The 22,784-nt window shown below is 32.6% G+C and overlaps 2 protein-coding genes across 2 annotated transcripts; one reads left to right on the forward strand and one right to left on the reverse strand.

Annotated features, from left to right (window-relative positions):
- Nucleotides 1–3,574: 3,574 nt before the first annotated feature.
- Nucleotides 3,575–9,780, forward strand: LOC142634246 (putative disease resistance RPP13-like protein 1). Its single transcript, XM_075808544.1, has 2 exons — nucleotides 3,575–8,001; nucleotides 9,197–9,780. Exon 1 carries the CDS (start codon nucleotides 3,775–3,777, stop codon nucleotides 7,978–7,980), a length of 4,206 nt encoding a protein of 1,401 aa, XP_075664659.1. The 5' UTR covers nucleotides 3,575–3,774; the 3' UTR covers nucleotides 7,981–8,001; nucleotides 9,197–9,780.
- Nucleotides 9,781–17,182: 7,402 nt separating this feature from the next.
- On the reverse strand, nucleotides 17,183–19,883 carry LOC142637235 (protein TIFY 10A-like). Its single transcript, XM_075811517.1, has 5 exons — nucleotides 19,494–19,883; nucleotides 19,066–19,246; nucleotides 18,170–18,456; nucleotides 18,007–18,064; nucleotides 17,183–17,539 (listed from the first exon to the last, which is right to left on the reverse strand). Exons 1-5 carry the CDS (start codon nucleotides 19,612–19,614, stop codon nucleotides 17,416–17,418), a joined length of 771 nt encoding a protein of 256 aa, XP_075667632.1. The 5' UTR covers nucleotides 19,615–19,883; the 3' UTR covers nucleotides 17,183–17,415.
- Nucleotides 19,884–22,784: the final 2,901 nt, after the last annotated feature.

The raw sequence follows: 22,784 nt of genomic DNA on the forward strand, positions 1-22,784 counted from the left end.
ATATATATATTTCTTAAACTGCCCACATGCATCCATTAACTTTTACCTTTTCCTTTAACATCTCTCTCTCTCTCTCTCTGCGCGTGTGTGATAAATGTCAACCTTTATTGAAGAAACATCCAAAATGCTAAGGCCTAAAGGCCCTACCCATCTTTGAGCTCAAGGAAGATGGTGATGAATTGGTGATAGCTCCCGAAGGTGGGAGAATACAGCAGCCCTGTGACCAAACAGTGAACGGTGGCTTTAGTGGCTTCTCTAAAATCAGAAGAAAAGTTTCAAAAATATTTATGGCTAATTTGTTTAGAGATAGATAGATGGTGACGTCCGGTTTAGTACAATAACAAATATCTTCCACTAAAAGTGAAGTGGTGGATTCGAGTCAAAGAATTAGTCTTTTTAAAAAATTAGGAGCAAGATTGTTTATCATGACCTCTTCCAAACCCTACAAAAATAAAAGTTTTGTGCACTAAATATGACCTTTAGGTAGACATGAGAGAAGTGGAATTTGCACACAAATGTAAGGCTAGACAAAAAATAATATTACAACTAGAGTGCCACTTAAACCCCAATATTTATGGCTAATTGTAGTTGGCTATTGATTAATAAACTTTCTAGATAACAAATACACAACATAAGTACAAATCAGAAATGAAATTTCAAAATCTTCAGAAATCAGATCCACTTAATAAATGAAATTTACAAATTCTCCTCTTCTTGGGCCATACTTACTAATCTAAAAAAAAATATATGAATAAATTCTAAAATAATTAAACCCAAAAAAAAAGTACAGAAGAGCTGACAAGAATAGTTAGGATTTTAACTTGTGAAGGCATCAGAGGGAGGTGTAACCTAAGTCATAGAAGATGGTGATCAGTTGGTAACTATAACTTGAGCTCAAGCTGGTTTGAAGATTGACCTCCCACCTCAATCCATGGATTGCTTTCCTCAGGTTTGGGTGCAGCTGGTGAAGGTGGGTTCACTTGGTATGGTACATTTGCTGCCGCCCTGAAAAATAAGCAAAACAAAATTTAGAAAAGAGCATCATTAATTGATCATCATGATAAAAATGAAACCCATATTAAAAAAAAGGACAAACAAATATGCTTAGTCCTAAAATTTGTCAAGTTCTATATTTTATCCTTAAAAGTTGAAAATTTTCTTCAATCCTCAAAAAATCATAAATGTACCAATCAATTTTGGTCCCAAAAAATTTAGGGACTAAAATTTGAGTACTGTTTTTTTTGGCATTGTTAAATAAATTAGAAGATCCACGCATATGCAAATTCTAGGAAATTGGGCAGTACTTTTTTTGAAAGATAAGAACTCTACAAACACATCATTGCTTCTTCCTATTTCCCTTTTCTTTTTGTATCTTCTGAAAAACTGACTACCTATCCTTTTTCTTCTCAAAGAACCGGTGAAGTGAAGCTTTTCTTGCAATTGGCAAATCTGTAAGGTAAAAAAATGTCGTAACAAAAATGTTAGTACACGAAGCTTTTGAAAGCTGAAAACCTTTTCCTCATAAAGTATTCACGAGACAAGGCAATTACCAGAACCAATAGCACGAGGTTGTTGTTGAACCCTTTCTTTGGTGGTGGTATTCCTTTCGTGTGCGGCTACAACATTTGATTCAGAAGCAAGGGCAGAGTCAAGGAGGGGGGGAGGGGGGGGGGGGGGGGACTCGCCCTCCTAGTCAGCTCAAAAAATACCTTTAATTATTAAATACCCTTGTCTACTTTTTGCTTTTGGGTTTATTAAATGTCACTTTATTTCTTTAGTCTTAAAACAAAGCATAACTAGTAAGAGTCTGTTTGGATAGAACTTATTGCTAAAAACTGAAAACACTGTAGCAAAATAATTTTTAAATGTGTAAATAGTATTGCGAGACCCATTTTTAATAAAAAAATTGCTAAAAAGTACGTGAACAGTGCACGCACAGTACGCGCATAGTGTGCACACTGCCGTTTTGTCTCCTACAGCAGAAACGAAAAAAAAATAATAATAATAATAAGAGCAAAAAACGCAGACGCAGCAATAATCCGAATCCAAACGCATTCTAAATGAACTATTGAGGAATCTTAAGTCCTCCACTAACATGCCTTGCACTGAAATTTTTTTAATTTGCTTCTACCATATTATAATTTGAACATTTTATAAGACCACATTAACCAAAATAATAGAAATTCACATATATTGCACTTAATATCTATCTAACTACTAATAGTTTCATTCATAACTTGAGTTTTGGCTCAAAAAAAATTAATATCTCTTAGTATTTAAAGGAAAAAGTTTCTCTCCAAACTAGTTTGGAGAAAAACCCTTCAAACTTATCAAATATTTTTATATTGAGTGTGAAATTTAAAAATCCAACCGTTGGATTGCATGTTCTTATTATATTATTCATGCTTGCAAAATTTCAAGAAAATCAAAAATCAATTGCTATGTCATCAAACAAATGTTAAAATTTCAAGTTTTTGTAATCTAAAATTGTGTATAAAAAATAAGTTCATTGATCAAATAGTAAATAAAATCCGATTTGAACGAAATTTGATATGCATGTTAAGAACATAAGGAATATGAAATTCAACGGTTAGATTTTCAAAATTCATACCTAAAAAAAAAGATATATGATAAGTTTGAAGGGTTTTTCTCCAAACTAGTTTGGAGAGAAACTTTGTTCTTAAATGAATAGCTTTTAATTTTTCAAATTGGTCTCCAGGATTATATATTCACATAAATTTGTGTAAATGCGAATATCATATATAAATCCCCCCCACCCCCCCCCCTCCTCTCACTGTTCAGAAGCCATGGAACTTCTTGAATGAACTTTCTCCATCATGCTAGCAGGAGTAGAAACAAAGCCATGGAACCCTTTTTTTTTTGGGTTTTCGGCATAATCATTGGAAACATGACATTGGAACTGTTAAATATTAGCATTGATACACCATGTTGAATATGCTATTATGGATGCGGAAGCGAAAGCATAAAGTATAGAACACAATAACACAAGAGGATTACGTGGTTCAGCCTAACGGCCTACATCCACGGAGGAAACCCTAAAGGGCTACATCAATAATATATTAATGTATAGAACAAATCCTGTGTTACAATGAACCATAACATGTGTATATATAGTAGACTAAACCCTAAACTAATAGACTTCTAGTACAAGTAGGAAACTTGGCTTGCACACAAAGTAGAATTAGGCTTGGACTTATGCTAATGGGCTAATATATCTCTAACAGGAACAAATTTGCAACCGGAAGAAGCGTCCCCACTGGAGTGAACAAGCTTTGTTAGCTGATGATTCTGATCTCCAATTTCTCCAACAGCAAGAAATTACCTTCCAATCCATTGTTGTTACTTGTTCCTAAACCACTTTTAAATGATGTTGCTAAATACTTGCAAGTTGCATCTTTTTGAGACCCGCATTAGGACTTGTCTCCATCAAGTCAGCAGCTGACCAGGTCCTCCCTCTCTCCTACTTTCTTCACGGATTTACTGTTTCAAGTTCAACATTTCTTCTTTCTTCTTTCTTCACAATAATTGCCTTTACACTCTCTCTCTTAAGCAAACTGCACAGCACAACAACACAGTTTCAGATTAATCAAAAACTCACTTTACCCTTTGTAACAGAGGAGAGAGAAGCCGAAGCAATCCTTGTGTGTTGGTCATTTCGTGAAGGACTTGGTGATCTTTGGGTCTCTAATCTCTCTCACCTCCTTCATTTTTGGAAATCTTAGCCCATAGTTCCCTTGTTTCTACGTGCAAACCATGTCAGTTGTTAGAGAGGCTGCTCTATCCTACTTCCTTCAGAAGCTGTTTGACAAGTTAACCTCTCTTGATTTGCTGAAGATCTTCAACCAAGAGCAATTTGATGCTGACCTTAAGAAGTGGGAGACAACATTGATGAAAATCCGTGCGGTTCTGGATGATGTAGAGGAGAAGCAGATGACATGCTGGGTGGTGAAGATTTGGCTGGATGAGCTCGAAGACTTGGCTTATGACGTGGAAGACATCTTAGACGAGTTTGCTACTGAAGCATTGAGACATGAGTTGATTGCAGAAGCCAGCACAAGTAAGGTACTAAAACTCATCCCTGGTTGTGTTGGCTTGAATCGAAATTGTGTTACTTTCAGTGCTAGGATGCTGTTCAAGATTAAAGAGATTGACACAAGATTGCAAGAAATTGTGACACAGAAGAATGATTTGGAATTAAAAGACAAAGCTCAGGGAATGACTAAAACAACAAGATCAAGACTGCCCTCAACTTCTCTGGTCAATGAAGGTCAGGTTTTTGGCAGGGATGAAGATAAAAAGGCTATCATCAACTTGTTGCTGAGTGGTGAATCAGGTGATGCTCAACTGTCTGTTATTCCCATACTTGGTATGGCGGGTTTGGGTAAGACAACTCTTGCTCAACTAATCTACAATGAAGATAATGTGGATAGTTACTTTGATTTGAAAGCATGGATTCATGTTTCTGAAGATTTTGACGTTGTAAGAGTGACAAAAGTAATTCTACAATCTATCACTTGTGAGACCTATGATATTAATGATTTAAATTTACTACAAGTCAAATTGAAAGATAAGTTATTTGGCAAGAAGTTTTTGCTCATTTTGGATGATGTCTGGAACGAAAACTATGACTTTTGGACTCAACTACGTTGTCCTTTTGAATTTGGAGCTCCAGGAAGTAAGATTGTTGTCACAACTCGGAATGATCGCGTTTCATCAACATTGGGCACCACTAAAGCTTATAAGTTGAAAGGGTTGTCAAATGATGCTTGTTTGACAATATTTATCCAACACGCATTGGGCATAACAGATTTCAGTGCATGTCCAGAACTTGAAGAAATTGGCCAAAAAATTTCAGAGAGGTGTAAGGGCTTGCCTTCAGTAGCAAAAGCTCTTGGAGGCCATTTGAGAACCATACACAATCGTGATGAGTGGAAACATGTGCTAAATAACAAGATATGGAATATGTTAGAAGGGAATAATGATGTTCTTCCTACTCTTAGATTGAGCTATATATATCTTCCTTCGCATTTGAAGAGGTGTTTTGCCTATTGTTCAGTATTCCCAAAGGATTATGAATTTGAGGAGAAAGAGCTAGTCTTGTTATGGATGGCAGAAGGTTTAATTCATGAAACAAAAGAAAACAAGCAAATCGAAGATCTCGGTGTTGAGTATTTCCGTGATTTGATTGGGAGATCATTTTTCCAACAATCAAGCAGTAATGAATCACTCTTTGTTATGCATGATCTCATCAATGATCTAGCTCAATGGGCAGCGGGAGACTTGTGCTATAGGTTGGAGGATAAATTGGGTGGCAATAAACAATTCAAGATTTCTACAAAGGTACGTCATTTTTCCTACATTCGTGGTGTTTGTGATGGTATCACAAAATTTGAAGCCTTCCCCAAAGATGTGTGTTTACGAACTTTCCTGCCGCTACCAATAAAGAACAAAGGTTACTTAACAAATTATGTTTTAGACTTTTTGTTGCCCCAATTAAGATACCTAAGGGTATTATCTTTAAGTGGATATGAAATAGATGAGCTACCAAATTCAATTAGTGATTTGAAACATCTAAGATACTTCAACCTTTCTTGTACTAAGATTACAAGTTTACCAGAATCAATAACTAATTTGTACAATTTGCAGACATTGATATTAAAAGGTTGTTCACATCTAACAAAATTACCTGAGAAAATTGGGAATTTAATCAATCTTCGGCATCTTGATATTACTGATGCGCATTTAATCAAAGAGATGCCTATGGGACTAAAAGAGTTAAAGAGCCTACAAACTTTATCTGATTTTGTTGTGGGGAAAGATACCAAATCTAAAATAGGGGATTTGATGAACTTGGAGTTTCTTCGAGGAAGATTTTGTATTTCAAGCTTGGAGAATGTGCCTAATGCTGAGGATGCAAGAAATGCCAATTTGAATTGTAAGAAGAATTTAGATGTATTGGTGATGAAATGGCAGTTTGATGATTTACAAGTTAGAAGAGTTGCAGTTGATGTTCTTGACATGTTACGACCTCCAAGCATGGTGAAAGAACTTTTTATTAAGGGCTATGTAGGTGAAAAATTCCCAACTTTGTTAGGAGATCCTTCATTTTCAAATATGGTGCTCTTAAGGATTGAGAATTGTAAAAATTGTACATCCTTGCCTGCAATCGGGCAATTACCCTCTCTCAAAGACGTTGTCATTAAAGGAATGGCTAAGGTAAGGAGCATTGGCCCTGAGTTTTATGGGGAAGGTTGCTTGAAACCTTTTCGATCCTTAGAGAAACTTTGCTTTAAAAATATGCAGGAATGGCAAGACTGGATTCCTCAAGGAGGGGAGTATGAATTCCGTCAATTGTATGAGCTTACTATCTTTGAATGCCCCAAATTGCAAGGAAATTTGCCCCACCATCTCCCATCGTTGAAAAAAAATTTTGTTCATCAGTGTAAGCAATTGCTTGTTTCAATACCAAGCCTTCCAATGCTTCATGAATTAGAAATTGTGGGATGCAAAAAGATGAGGAGCGAAAATACAATCGAGTTAAGTTCACTAAAATCAGTGTTTTTTTCTATTCCAATGCCAAATATTTTGAATGAGGAGTTCATGCAAAGGTTAACAAAGATCGAATATCTGAAGATATACGATTGTAAGGAGCTAACAACATCGCTGTGGCAAGATAGGTTGGATTCCCTTATAAGGCTATATATCAAATCATGCCCAAGACTTGTCAACATTAGCTTGCCTTCTACATTAAGGACAATAACAATTGAAAGTTGCCATGCTCTGAACTCCTTGCCAATATCCAATTGTACGTGTCTAGAACATGCAACTATTGAGGGATGTGCTTCTTTAACCTCCATTTCAAGAGGTAAGCTACCTCCGTCTTTAAAGAGGCTAGATGTACATAATTGTGAGAATTTGTTGTTTGTGGTGGATGTGAGAGAGGCTTCTCCTTCTTCTTCTTTAAATTTGATAGAGGAGAATCTTCATGGCAACACTAACAACAATGCATCTTTTCTTCAACACTTAGAGATTAAGGATTGTGAATCTCTAAAATGCTTATCATCAAGTGGCAACCTATCTGTCATGCTTAAACACCTTGAGATTTATGGATGCTTAAAGCTGACGTCCTTATCATCAAGAGACCAGTTACCTGCAGCCCTAAAACACATTTCAATACGACTTTGTCCAATGTTGGAGTCAATAGCAAATACACTACACAACAATGCATCTGTTGAACAACTTAAAATTTGGCATTGTGAAAAGCTTAAGACCTTACCCGAGGGCCTACACAAACTATGCCACCTCAATGAGATCAACATAGGTGGGTGTTCTAGTCTTGTTTCCTTTCCGGATAGAGGGTTACTCCCTACCAACCTGAGAAAGCTTGTGATCCAAGATTGTGAGAATCTTAAGAGCTTGCCCAATCACATGTACATCCTTACCACTCTTCAAAAATTAAGTATATGGCAATGTCCAAGTATTATATTCTTTCATGAAGAGGGTTTCCCCACCAATCTAACATCACTTAATTTGTCAAGTGTCAATATCGGTAAGCAAGTAGCTAAGTGGGGATTGCACAGACTTACTTCTCTTAAATATCTCAAGATTTATGGATTTTCAGATTGGCAGTCGTTTCCTGAAGAAGGGAAGAATATGATGATGTTGCCTAGCTCTCTCACTGGCCTGAAGATAATGAGTTTTCCAAATTTAGTATTCCTATCCTCGAAGGGCTTTCAAAACCTCTCTACTCTTAAGAAACTGCTAGTCTATGATTGCCCTAAACTCTCATCCCTTCCAGAGAAGGGTCTGCCTCACTCACTTCTGAAGCTTCAAATTTATAGGTGTCATCTGCTGGAACAACATTGTAAGAAAGGCAATGGGCGAGAGTGGTTCAAGATAGCTAATATCCCTTGCATTCTGATTGATGGCCGTGCACAACAAAGAGGAAAAACTACATAAGTATACATTTACTTCTTCCAGGTACACCATTGTTTTTTATTAAATAAATTCCACTGTTATTTTGCTTTCACAAACTCCACCATTAAGAATTTGTATGATAATAGTGCTCATTACATTTAAGCTGTAGAAATTAGAAAGCTCAATACAGCAATATACCCAAAACACAAACACCATCCTCCTCTCTCTCTCTCTCTCTCTCTCTCTCTCTCTCTCCACACACACACTATGATTTTAAAAATTTGAACCTTAACCCAAGCTAATTCTTGCAACGTTGCAGCAGATGCTAGTTTTTGAACTATTACAAATTTTTCTCAAAAAACTTGGACGAAAAATTTGGGTTGAACATGTTCGATTTTTTTTTTTCTTTAAACAATTTTAATTATGGCGCTTTGAATTTTTAGCTCATCAACATCTCTTAGAGTTTTAATTTTGAATTTTTTTTTTTTTTGGGTGGGGGGATGGGGGAGTTCCCTTCGAATGAATATGTTGTCATAAAAGAAACTTGACTTTTAATTTTTGGAGTGCCCTTTCAGATTATGTAAATATGGGTAGCACTTTCCTTGGGAAAATAGGATTGTGATATTGGTCATCAAAGTGGGTTTTGTGGGCATAGATGGAGTAGAGTTTATATTTGAGGGAATGAGTGTGAGAAATTTAGTCTAGTTTTAAGAGGCCCTGCAAAATTTCAGGCAGTTTTTTTTTTTTTTTTTTTCATTGGGGACTATTTAGAATGTTCCATAGTACTATAAAATTTGGTTTTCTGTGTGTTTTGTTTTAGGTGAAGAGCAGCAATTAAAAGCCATATCAAAGGCCTTACTCTGTGGGTGATTTAGGTTAGGACCGAACTAATTCATTGGCTAATGAAAATTATTTAGGGAGAAGATTAAAAATTCCTTAGCTTTTTAAGTTCAACTACCAAGCTTGTTCACATTCACTCTGTATGTGTTGATATAGTCCTAAAATTTAGCCAACTCTCTAGCAGCTTAAGCTCCATGTCAAAATAATAATTTTCCTTTGGAAAATCTCGACTGGAGCTCTAGTTGTAAAGGAAATATTGCTAAAAAAGCATATTGACATTGAGACTTCATGCACTCTGCACAATGAAGGAAGTGAGTCTTTTGATCATTTTTTTCATTACTTGCCATCTGGAAGGGCTGATTAACTGAAATATAGAACAACAATGACACTTGGACTAATCTCATTTACACTTTTTCAGCTACAGACTGAGCGATTCACACTTCTTCAGTAACAAATCTACCTTCAAAGGCAGTGAGATCACTGCGATGGTTCTTAATTACATTGAGAACATAGAGCAGCTTTGCAGGAAAGGGAGAGTTATTAAAGAAGGACCAAATTATGAAGCTGAGGGAAGCACATCAAACGGGGCACTGGCAGGTTAGAGGCAAGCAATTATGGATGGCAATTCCTGATTCCATAGGGTGTGATGGGTTATAAGAGATGCAGGGTGTGAAGGGGTCTAAGTGATTCAGCTGGAAGGTTCAAGTGTTGGGCAATATGGAGCCTAGTTTGTAACTGTCTGGATTATGACCCAACTCGATATAAAAGTGTTATGATTTTTAGTGGAAGATTTTCTGCGGCATAGCCCATTGTCAGTATGCTGTGTGAGATATATTGCTTCAAATTAGGCTTTGGGGTGTTATTTTAGAGGAAAAAAAAAACTGTACTACCACACTTTGTATAATCTCTTTGAAAATAGTGAAATCACTGCAACTCTGTGGATGTAGGCAAATTGCCAAACCACGTAATTTCTTGTATCGTGTGATTGCCTTTGTGTATGTGTTATTTTTCTTTATGTTTTTTTCATCTTACAAATCTGGAAATTCGTGTATATTCTCAACATCTTGCTTGTTTTGCAAAGACAATATGGGTATACTGCTAGATGTTTTAGCTGGGACAATAATTCCAATTCACTTCCTTCCTCCTTTTTAGACAAGCTCTGTTAACCTTGAAGCATTGAGGAATTCAAAGTGTTTTTGTGCTCTCAACCAACAAAGAGCTTGAAAAATATTCAGAAAACAGAAGGACATGGTGAGGGCCAGTGTTACAGTGACCTACAAGCTCAAGCAACCAGCATAAGAGGTGTCGGCTTTGTTAAAGATATTAAGTTTATATGTGTCAAGATGTTATGGCCCAAGAGGCCCATGTAAGGTTAGCTTAGCTCCTATATATACCCTACTTAGATTCTATATAATATGCAATTGAAAATACCAAAGATGTCGCTACTTAGGTTTTCTCTCATGAATGTAGACTATTAGGCTGAACTATGTAAACCTTGCGCTCTTTTTCTCACACTCTCCTACTTCCCCTTCTCTACAATATTTATTTTAAAAGAAAAAAAGAAAAACCTACCCTCAAAGTTTTATCATAATTTAGTTTGAGTCTCTAACTTTGGTTTTGTTCAATTAAGTCCTTAAGTTTCAAAATTGTTCAATTAAAGCCTCTTGTTTGCATCTGTTAAGTGATCTACCATTAAGTACCCAAAACAAAGTAGTTTTGATTTTTTAAAAATTTATTACATTAAAAAATCCATAATATTTTTTTTGAAATAATAAAAATTTTAATTAGGATTAAATTAATAATAATAAAAAAAAAACAATAACAAAAACACTCTGACTCTGCCCCCATCATCTTAGCATCCCTAGAAATCAACCAAAAACGCTGAACAAGAGCATAATAATTATTATAATTAAAAAAAAAAAAAGATCAATAAATTTGTTTGCATTTAGCTTTGCTTAATAGAATGTCTTTACAAATATGAGGCAAAATTTTTGTACCCTGGTTCATATCTGTAAACCAAAGTCATTGATTTTGAGGTACGTAAGAAATAAAAATATCTATAACTAAAATCAATCTCAAATGCTGTTAAAATCTACATAAGCTATTGACAATTCTTATTCAAGAAAATCCGAATAAACATGGACTTCAAGGTCAAAATGGGAGAGGGAGGCAATAAGTGCATGTTTTTACATACAGTTGATCTCCATTATCGAGGACTTGAGGAATTTTATGTGAGAGAATATTATCTAATGTCGATCGAGCTAGAGACAACCCTCAACTCATATACGATTGATGATGGAGTAATTTTGAAATGTTTGCTCGTTATCTTCGTCCATTTCATTTGTAAAATCAATTGAGGCAAATGATTGTATGGTCTTTCTCTTCGCTTTTCTTTTCTTTTTTTGTAGAGAGAAAAAAATGATTGTATGATCTAATAACTATTAGGGTTTTAGCCTTTTAGGCCCAGTTGCCACAATATTAACCAACTCTTAGTCAAGTAATTAATTAGTTTAATTATGCTTTAGATCTGAACTGAATAACATCATACAAACATTAATTACATAAAACATATAGTTGATGACTTAAGAAAACTGATGAAACAAATTGTTTCACAGCAAAAACCAGGAATTTAACCGTCAATCCTTAAGGCAACAAATCCACTAAAATATAATGGAAGTTTATAAAGAAGATTTAACACTAAATCTAAGGTTACCTCATGTAGTGTTTATTGACGTGACCAAACGTAGGAGATTTAATTATTTAAACCATAATTTGTCTTGACCAAATATTTAAACGATACCAACTAAAAGGACAAACTAAATTCTAACTATTAGAATTGTATATGATTAGCCAACCTAAAAATACAGACCTATATAACAATAACATTTCATCCCATTCTAAGGAGTCAATTCTCATACGTAGTAAAAAGAATAAAACAACTCCAACAAAAGGGTGAACATACTTGTGAATATATTTGTCTACGTATGCATGCACAATATATATGACTCCAAAAACTTCTTACTTATAAATTATAAGTTATAATTTACAAAGTAATGTGTAAATATCTAAATTAAATCTTACTATATCCTATTCACATTTCCTTGGCTTAGTAATTTGATTAGTAACCTGGATGGGATAGACTTGATTTTTGTGACCTCATGCCAAGAAAAGCGCATTAATTAATTAATAAATATAGGCTGAATAGTGATTATTATATTTTTCTTTGATTAATTTTTGTGTACATTAGATTTTTAGCCAACTTAAAAAATTAAAAAAAATAAATAAAGAACTCACATAAAAAAAAAAAAAAATAGTTGAATTTCTTAAAACTAAGTGACCCTTACCCCCCAACAGTTTGATTGTGTTTCACTAATGAGAGAACGTATTAAACAATTCATCTCTGTCAAAGAATTTATAATGCTTGGCATTCTTTGTTAAAATCTTGGACCTCTTTTCATGCTAATAGAAGACATCCAATTTTTCATTGTTTAGGCTCTATTTGTTACAATAAAAAATATTTTGTGAAAAATGGCTTGTATTTTTGGAAAACATTTTTTTTTTTTGGCAAAGTAACTTGTTTTATGGGTTTAGTTATGACTCTTCAACCCTAAAAATGAGTCAATTTTTTTGTTTGACTCACACGAAAAATTATTAATATTTTTTGTAATTTTAAATAATCATAGGAACAAAGATTATAATTCACAAAATTAGATCCTAAAATAGGAAAATATTTTCTTATTTTTTGGACTACTTGGGAACATCAAATTGAAAAATAAACCCTAAATTCAAAATCTACATGAAAAATTAAATGGGATAGTGACTAATCTGAGCAAAGAAAGTAATTGGCAAGGTTGTCAAAATCGGGATCCTACGTAGGATCGTGGGAGGTAGGTAGGATCGGAGATCGTAGGATCAGATCGTGGATCGTAAGATCCTACCTATTTTTAGATTTTAAGCAAAAAACCTATTGATAGTGACTTTTTATGTTATATAATCACTTAAAATATGAATCCATCAATTAAAAAAAAATTGCATCATAAAATGTAATTTGCACGCACTACATCGTTCTTATGTCATTCTAACGAAGCAAAATATATTTAACTTTTGACATAATGTATCTAAAAAGTTCAGTACATGTTTAATTAGCAACTAAGTACCAAAATATTATCTACACATATGGAAAATGTTTTCCAAATTCTAAGTTCCAAATCCAAAATAAGTTAGGCTAGTTAGCATATAAAAACTAGCTAACTGCAATTTTACAATATGTAATCCAAAAGAGAATTCTCAATCTAAGGTAAACTAGCTAGTTAAATAATGAAGATCCTGTTTCATAATTTTTCAAATTTTACTTAATTTAGTTAACAAAATAGAAAAATGAAAACCTTAAAAGTTTTGTCAAAATCATATACACAACACAACAATATAGAATCAAGCTATCAAAGTACAAATAAATGATAAACTACTAAGTACTAACTACCAAAACAAATTACCAGAAAGCTTAAAGGCAGCAATGGCTCATGACAACATCATTGAGAGGGCTGAGAGGTGCTGGGTTTTTGACAGAGGAGTGAGGAGGCATAGGACTGAGGTGCTGGGTTTTTGACTAGGTTTTTTTAAAAAAAATGTTAAACTTAAGTTAAGAAAGCTTAAAGGCAGTGATGGCTCACCACTAACAGGGCTAAGAGGTGCTGGGTTTTTGTAAGAGGGCTAAGAAGGCGCGGGACAAAGGTGCGTGCTGGAGCTTTGTGTTTCTAAATAGTTTAGGTTTTGTTTTTGAAAACGTTAAACTTATACCATAAGTTTTTTTGAGATTTTATGTTGACATAGGGGTAAATTTGGGACTTCAATTCATTATTGGGCTTCTAAAACCCGTTGGGCTTGTGGGTTTAGGTTTACCCAAATGAGTACCACTTAAAAAAAAAAAAAATTCAAGCCAAATGGTAGGATCGGTAGGATCCCATACGATCCTACACGATCCTACCTATGATCCTAACATTTTTGCGATCCTGCTACGATTTTAAACTTTTTGGTGAGGTGGAATCGTAAAATCGTGCGATTTTACAATCCAAATCGCGATTTTGACAACCATGGTAATTGGAGAAAAATATTTAACTGTTAGTCTTTAGAAGAGATGGTGCCAAAAGAGAGAAATTACTATTGAGGGGTTTTACTTGCTATAGAGATTGTACAAAAAGAGAAAAATTACTATTGAGGGTTTTTTTTTTTTTTTTTGTTGTTGGAGAAAAAGCTTAGTAATGTTTATTATTAAAGAATTTCAACATCAAAATGTAAGGAAATTAACTATCACTAGAGGAATAGACTTCATCCTAGGGGCGGCTCTACAGCCAACCCAGGGGGTTCAAATGAACCCCCTGGCTTTGCCCAAAAATATATATATATATATATATATATATATATATATATATATATATATATATATATATTTAAAATTTTAATTTTTTTTTTGTTTTGACCCTTAAAATAAAATTTTGAACACCCTAACCTTAACTTTTGTTTAAACCCAATTGAAATAAACTTGAAATATGATCATATGAGTGCTATTTTCACAATATTTTTACAATAAAGGTTAAGTGACAAGTTGTAATATATTGACTTTTTATCTAAACCCATAACTAACATCATTTTTTTACATACCTTTAACAACTTGTCATCTAGATTGTATTGCATAAATGTTTTGTACTCTTAAAATTTCTCATTTAATAAAAAATAAATAAACCTTCTCTCTGGATTCTGGTTTACTTTACCGTTGATGGTAGAATAAAATTGTTTTTTTCCTACACTTTCCTTTCATCAACAAAAAATTACACCACCTGTACTACCAACTGATCTGTATTTACATCTATGATTTTTTTCTCATTCTCTCTTTCTCCCTTTTATATTTTCTTTCTATCTAATCAAGTAGTTTGATAAGTGTCCTACAGTTTTTCGAGTCCAAAAAGTCTTTTAGTGCTTGCTCCAATTTCAAGAGAATGACCACATGTGTGGTTAAAAATCCATACACTTTAAAAGCAAAATCTTATATAAGTTACTATTTATTTTCCTTAGTTTAACATTTATTCTCAGACCTACTCTTAGGTGTGTTGCTATTCTTCTTTATCATATTTTTTTTATTTAATTGATATTACATATGATTATAATAAATTATTATTAATTTGACAAATATTATGATTAGTTATTTGTTTATATTTATTTATATGCATTCTATTGTTGTTTTCTTACAAATTTTTAGACTATTAATAATTTTTTTAGACTATTTTACAATATAGTTGTATCGTATACCATTTAGAATACTATGTTAGATTATTGTATGTAATATGACAATTATATATACAAAAATAAAAATTAATCATTTTATTTTTTACTCCTCCACAATAAAATTTTAGCTCAAGACACTGTTGACCTCCCTAAAAGAAAATCCTGGAGCCGCCACTGCTTCATCCAGACTAACAACAAAAAAGAAAGTCTAGTTCTCTTGGCTAATGCGTGAGCAACCGAATTACCTTGCCTCCTAGTATAAGAGAATGAATGGTTCACAAGAGAACCAACAATAGAATTAATATCTTTTATAATATGTCCAAAGGACGAGAGAAGAGTCCTCACCTATGAGAGCTTTACAAATAAGCTCAAAATCACCCACAAAGATAGAGTGGGTAATACCAATTTCTTTCACAAATTGGATTGCCCTTCTAGCTGCAAGATCTTCCACCATAACAACTGACGAAGGCAGAGGAATTTTTTCAAACATGGTCACATGGCTGCCATATGACCTCCCCTTATACTTTCAAGCCACCAACCCAATTCCAGCTTCATTTGAATCATTAAAAATAGCGTCATCATAATTTGTTTTATACTCGGCCAGCGCAGGAGATTTCCACTTAGTAGCTGTAGGACGAAGTTTCAAGCGTGAAGCAGCTGACCTTTTACGAAAATTTGCCAGAAGAGTAGCAGCTTGTTCAAGAATGTTTGAAGGAGTTTTTTTATTTTATTTTGATAGTGTATAGTTCATTTTGGTGGTCTATAGAATATATAATTTTTAAAATTTTTTTTTTTAATATAGACCGAGGTTTAATCTTGATCTCTTATTTAACAACAAGAGACTTTACCAATTAAACTAATTAAATTTCACAAATATATATAAATATATGTAATGTTTTAAAAACGTTTTTCACCATTCAAAAACATAAAACATTTTCTTCTTATTTTTCATTGCTGGACTATACCTTTTTTTACCGCACCAAAACACTAGAAAATGCCGTCATAACAAATGAAATGTCAATTAATCCTGTAATCTGATCCCATTTGTTGTGATTTATGACATTCAATCCCAACAATTACCAACATTTTCTTAATTTTCTCTCTATCTCAATAATAATGCTGCAACTAGAACTTGAAACAAACTTTAAAGCAAAGTCATTAGATGACTCATAGCTTTCTTCATATAGTCTCATAAAATCTCATTGATCTTTAGAATTTGAAATAAATTTTCCATTTAATATATGTAGTGGGACCACAATTTGACTCCCTATAATTACTCTAAAAACAGGTCCGTGTGGTGTGATGTCGAAGACCATAAAAGATTTGAATGTGTCTTCCTCATCACAAATTAGTTTTGAAATAGAATGATACAACTCAAGATCCGACAATATAAATTCAATTAACAAATGCCTTAAAGCAATTGTTAATATACCATTTCGGTACTATTTTTATGAGAAGTAAAATATACTGTAAAAAAAAAATAGTTTTTTTTCTTTCTCATAAAATTATTCTAAATATATTTCTTAAACTATCCACAGATCATCTGTTAACTTTTCCTTTAATGCGCGTGTGTGATGAATGTCAAACTTTATTGAAAAAACATCCAAAATGCTAAGGACTAAAGGCCCTACCCATCTTTGAGCCCAGGGAAGATGGTGATGAATTGGTGATAGCTCCCCAAGGTGGAAGAATACAGCAGCCTTGTGGACCATACAGTGAGCGGTGGCTTCTCTAAAAGCAGAAGAAAAGTTTCAAAAATATTTATGACTAATTTGTTTTGAGATAGACAGATAGTGACGTTGGGCTTGGTAAAACGACAAGTGTTTTCCGCCAAAAGCAGTAAGTGGTAGATTCGAGTCAAAAAATGAGTTTTTTCAAAAAATGGGGGATTAGAATATTTATTATGACCTCCCTCAGACTCTACAAAAATAAGAATTTTGTGTCCTGAATATAACCTTTAGCAAAATAGTGAGGGAAGTGGAATTTGAGCACAAATATAAGGCTAGAAAAAAAAATTATTATGACTAGAGTGTCACTTAAACCCCAATATTTATTATTTATGGCTAATTGTTCGTTAGCTATTGATTAATAAAATTTCTAGATAACACATACACAACACAAGTACTAATCAGAAATGAAATTTCAAATCTTCAGAAATTACGTAATAAATGAAATTTACAAATTCTCCTCTTCTTGGGTCATACTAATCTAAAAATATATATATGAATAAATTCTAAAATAATTAAACCCAAAAAAAAAAAGTACAGAAGAGCTGAGAAGTATAGTTAGGATTTTAACTTTTTAAGGCACCAGAGGGAGGTAACCTAAGTCATAGAGAAGATGGTGATCAGGTGGTAACTATAACTTGAGCTCAAGCTGGTTTGAAGATTGACCTCCCACCTCAATCCATGGATTGCTTTCCTCAGGCTTGGGTGCAGCTGGTGAAGGTGGGTTCACTTGGTATGGTGCATTTGCTGCCGCCCTGAAAAATAAGCAAAACAAAATTTAGAAAAGAGCATCATTAATTGATCTACATGACAGAAATGAAATCCATTATAAAAAATAAAAAAAAAAGGATAAACAAATGTGCTTAGTACTAAAATTTGTCAAGTTCTATATTTTTTCCTTAAAAATTGAAAATTTTCTTCAATCCTCAAAAAATCATAAATGTACCGATCACAATTTTTAAGCACTATTTTGTTCCCCTCAAAAACTTTAGGGACTAAATATAACCCGAACCAAAATTTGACTACTTTTTTTTTTTTTTTCTTTTTTGTATTGTTAAATAAATTGGAAGATCCACCCAAGTTCCTTAAAGCTCAAGCAAATTCTAGAATATTGGGTAGTACTTTTTTTTTTTTTTTGAAAGAGAATAAAACTATACAAATTAAACACATCATTGCTTCCTTTTTTTTCCTTTTCTTTTATATATTCTAAAGCATTGCTTACCTATCCTTTCTCTTCTCTAAGAACCGGTGAAGTGAAGCTCTTCTTGCAATAGGCAGATCTGTAAGGTAAAAAAAAAATTGTAACAAAAATGTTAATACACAAAGCTTTTGAAAGTTGAAAACATTTTTCCTCTTAAATTATTCACATGAGACAAGGCAATTACCAGCAACAATAGCACGAGATTGTTGTTGAACCCTTTCTTTGGTGGTGGTATTCCTTTCGTAAGCGGCTACAACATTTGATTCAGAAGCCATGGGACTTCTTGATCTAACTTTCTCCATTATGCTAGCAGGAGTAGAAACAAAGCCACTAGAAATACTAGAGCTTCCCTTGGTAGCCACAGTTATGATTTCCCTTGCCTTCTCAGCTGGTAAGTCATCGAATGATAGAACTTGGCCCCTATAGAATATGGTCATCTGGGCTGTCACAGCCTCCATGGTTGCAGGCTTCCTACAACAACAACAACAACACAATTAAGCATTAGTCTCAAAACATTTTGAGATCGATTAAGAATTCTAGACAGATTAATTAGGGTCGACCACATGGTTACCGACTTTCTTTTACCAAATAAATTACTCTAATGACAATATGTTTTTGTTCAAGGATTAAAGTTGAGATGTTCCAAATATCCATGAAGTTTAATGCTTAAGCTATAAGTACGTGCATGACTTTTCCTTCACCTAATATATACCCTTACAAGTTAAAACAAATTACTAGAATATAATCATGTTTATGTAGGTCTTTTGGTGCTTATAATAGGTGTTCTTATGTAATTTCAGATGACTTCGTGGATGGATGACATCCAACTATCTGAGCACAAACATTCGCTTTGAATTGACATTATGTTCACCATCTAACTATCTGAGCACAAGCATGTGCTCCATGTTTCTCAAATAATAATAATAATAATAATAATGTTCATCACTATTCAAAAAAATAAAACTAACTTAATGTTTCAAAAATAAATAAAAAATGGAGCAAGGTTTTTCGTCTTTCAATACATTCATAAAAAAATAAATAAATAAATAAATAAAAAAGCAAACACAAAGGGCTACACACCTGGAATCAGCCTTATTGGTAGCCATTTCAGTTGGGTTTGAGGGAAAAACACCAAGCTTTTGAAGAAAGTCCATGGGTTGCACGTTTGAGGGAGCCACAGCGTTTTGTCTCAAAGCTTCACCTGAATTTTCCATGTTTGTTAACAAATCCATAGTGGTTGCCACTGGTGTCTCGGGGTTTTCTGAAACATGGCCAGACAAAGAAAGTATATATATGAGACCCTTTGTTCTAAAACCGAGACTTATTGGAAGTCAAAAAAATATAAACATGTACAGATTTCAGAAATCTTCAACCTTCCTTTCAAGAAATGAGAAATTCAAAGGGCATAATAAGAGAGCAAAAATCAAAAAGTTACAACTTCTAAAGTGAAAAGTAAGGCAACCCAAAAGAGATAATGAAGATAACAAAGAAAACAAAAAAAGCAGTACCTTTGGGTTCTGGCCTAGTCATTTCAAGGCTAAGACTTCCTTTCTCCTTCATGTACTGGCTCAAGAGGTTGCATGTCTGGGCAAAATTGGACTTCTCTTGTGCCTTGCTGTGTTTCATCATGTTTGTCTGGCTAGAAAAGTTTCAGCTATATTATTTTCACCACAAAACAATGACAGAAAATTTTGTGTGACTAATGTTTTTTCTTGAAGATTTTGATGAAAGGTTATTATAGTTTGGGGACTTGGATGAAAGACTAAGACAGGAGAGGATATAATAAGTGTTTAGTGTAAGGTATAGGTAGCTTTAAACATGTGCTTTGAACAGGATTTGCTAGGAAGGGGGGGGTCCTCTTTCATTACACCAACTTTGAATATGAACATGGAAATTTCTTAAATTACTTTAATGAAATTTCCTTTTCAAGCACGTGTTTTTTGCATCAGAAAAAGAGGTGGATGGCCAAATACCAGTAATCATAAATCCCACAAAACGAGTCAATGGAGAAGGAGTGTGACCCACCTCTAGAGAGATGATACATTTACAAGATTGTCCATGGTGGACTAGGTCCAATGTTGACACTTTTTTTTTTGGTAAATCAATCTTATGCTTCTTCTTCTTCTTTTTTTTTTTGTTGGGTTAAAAAGGATAATGTATTAGATTAAATATAAATATAAATAAGTCGATTACAAACATTAGCTGCCTTATCAAAGGAAGAGTAAATTCTCCACCACAAACTTTGGATTGTCAAAAAGAATAAAAAGAGGATTCTAAGTTACCTTCGTCTTGTTGATTTTATTTCTAAACAAGTCTCCTTTTTTGTAGTTTATTTGTTAAATATGGGATAAAAATATTTTTAGATAAATTTTAAGCTAAATGTATGACAAAAAAATAAAATAAAATCAACTTTTTTATTTAAAAAAAAAGTGATTTTATTAATTTCAAAAAACTAAAAGCAAATTTTTTTTTTGGTGAAACCAACACACGTGACCTTTTTTCATAATTAATAATAGTGCTAATAAAAATGGTGTAGTCATCCATGTAAAAATGATGGTAACCATAATTTGTCACATTTGGTGTTATGAAAATAAAAAGATTTTGAAAATTTTATACCTTTAGCATTACTTTTTATCTTGCCAAGAGCCTCATAGCTTATTTGGCACTTCTTAATAAAATTAAAGGGATATGCACAAATTCATTTGTTAATGATTTAAAGGGATATGCCTCATAGCTTATTTGTTAATGATTTATTGATTTATATGCACAAATTCATTATAGTTGTGTTTGCTTTCTTTGATATATGTGTATAGTTCTACTTTATTTTTTGAAGAATGTATAAAAACATAATTTAATAGAGTATAAAATGCGTCTTAATCACTATCCTTAGTGCATTCGTTAGAGCATTACTTTATATTTCTTTTTTTGAGAAAGTATATAAGCACAAAAAATTCTACACCTATTGATGTGAAGAATTGTGAGGTAACTAAAAATGTGATGTTAGCGATAGATTCAAATGAGAACCATTCAAAATTTGCCAATTTAATTATTGTGAAAAATGTTGTCAGATTCTTTGTGTACGGTAACATTTTTATTAATATTACTTTTTATTTCTTTCTCTAATCTTTTGTTTTCATATAGTATATTTTTTCCATGTGGCGAATTGAATTAAAAACTACACCTCGGGGATCTATATCATTGTGACATTTTATGAGTTGTTCACAGGTCACCCTCATCGAAATATTAAGTTGAGTAGTGGGAATTCAATATTATTCCTTCATTTATAACCTTTTAATTATGATTTTTGATAGAATATTTTGAACCATACTAGATTGTCAAAGTTTTCATTGAATAAAAAAGAGTACAATTTGATCTAAAATGAGACTAGTTACCTAAAAGAAGAATTCTTGATTCTCATAATTGTTTGGAAGGAAATTTAGATGTGCCTTCTTTGCTTTTGATAGTTTAATCAATTAAAACAATTTTCACTTTGAACAGCTGAAAGGTATTTCAACGGTGAAAATCATATGTTAGTATGAAACTCATATAATCTAATGATGACCTTTTATTCTGTAAATTGCAAAAACGAAGCTCGGAAATTCCAACCTGTTTTATGGGTTAATGGATATTTTCCCTAATAATTTTAGCTAATAAAATTATTGTAGTTACTCTTTGATTTTATAACAATATGTGACCATATTATGTTTTTATTATGTTACAACTCCATTTTGTCCCTTAAATTGAACTTCATTTATCAAATTAGTTCTAAAGGTATACTTTTTAATAATTTAGTCACTCACTCACAAAATGAATTAATATCTAATTGACTTATTTTAACAAAGTGGGGAACTAAATTGACAATTAAACTTTGAGAAGTAATTTGACAATAAGGACAAATTTAAAAATTGAAGTAAAAGTTAGGAAATCAAATTAAATTTTACACTTTTACTTAAGAGATAATCATTTTTTAGAAGAATTAAAGAGATAATCTAATAACAAAACTTATCATTTCATATGCTATTGTCATGACTTTAGCCTAGTGATTCAATTTATTATAAATTTTGTAAACCAATGGATTAAATATTTAAGTTAAGGTGCATTTAATCTTTAGTAAAGATATATATATATATATATATATTTAAATAAAGTTAAATTGTGTATAAATATTTTTAAAAAAATACCAAGAACAACAATGAATTTATGCATGTAAACCTATAAATTACTATTTTTTCAATAAAAAAAATATCATGCACTGTAATTTATAATTGATGAAGAATCAATACAACATGTAGTTTAAAAAACAAACAATTGCACATTTCAAAACCTTTGAAGACTTCATGAATAGGTTAAAGAGAAAATAGTAGGTGAATTGAAATGTCATTTTTCAAATGAGTTGGGTTCAAGTTACACCTGGTATAACTCTAAGTAATGTTACAACAATCAATATTTTTTAACTGTGTGTGAATTTTGATAAATCGACCGTTAGATTATATTATTTTTATATATTTTTCATACTTGCAAAATTTCAAGATGATCAAAGATTAATAATGATGTCATCTATCAACTATAAATTCAAGTTTTTGTAATTTTAAATAATGCATAAAAAATGAGTTTATGGATCGAATGGTAAATAACATCTGATTGGTATGAAAATTAGCATGCATGTTTGGAACATATAGAACATATAATCTAACAGTGAAATTTTCAAAATATAAATTTATTAACAACTTATTGGGTGGTGTAATATTGTTTAAAGTTACACGAGATGTAACTTGAACTCAACTTTTTCCATATATATA

This window comes from Castanea sativa, chromosome 5 (genome assembly GCF_040712315.1).
Source record: "Castanea sativa cultivar Marrone di Chiusa Pesio chromosome 5, ASM4071231v1".
NCBI lineage: Eukaryota > Viridiplantae > Streptophyta > Magnoliopsida > Fagales > Fagaceae > Castanea > Castanea sativa.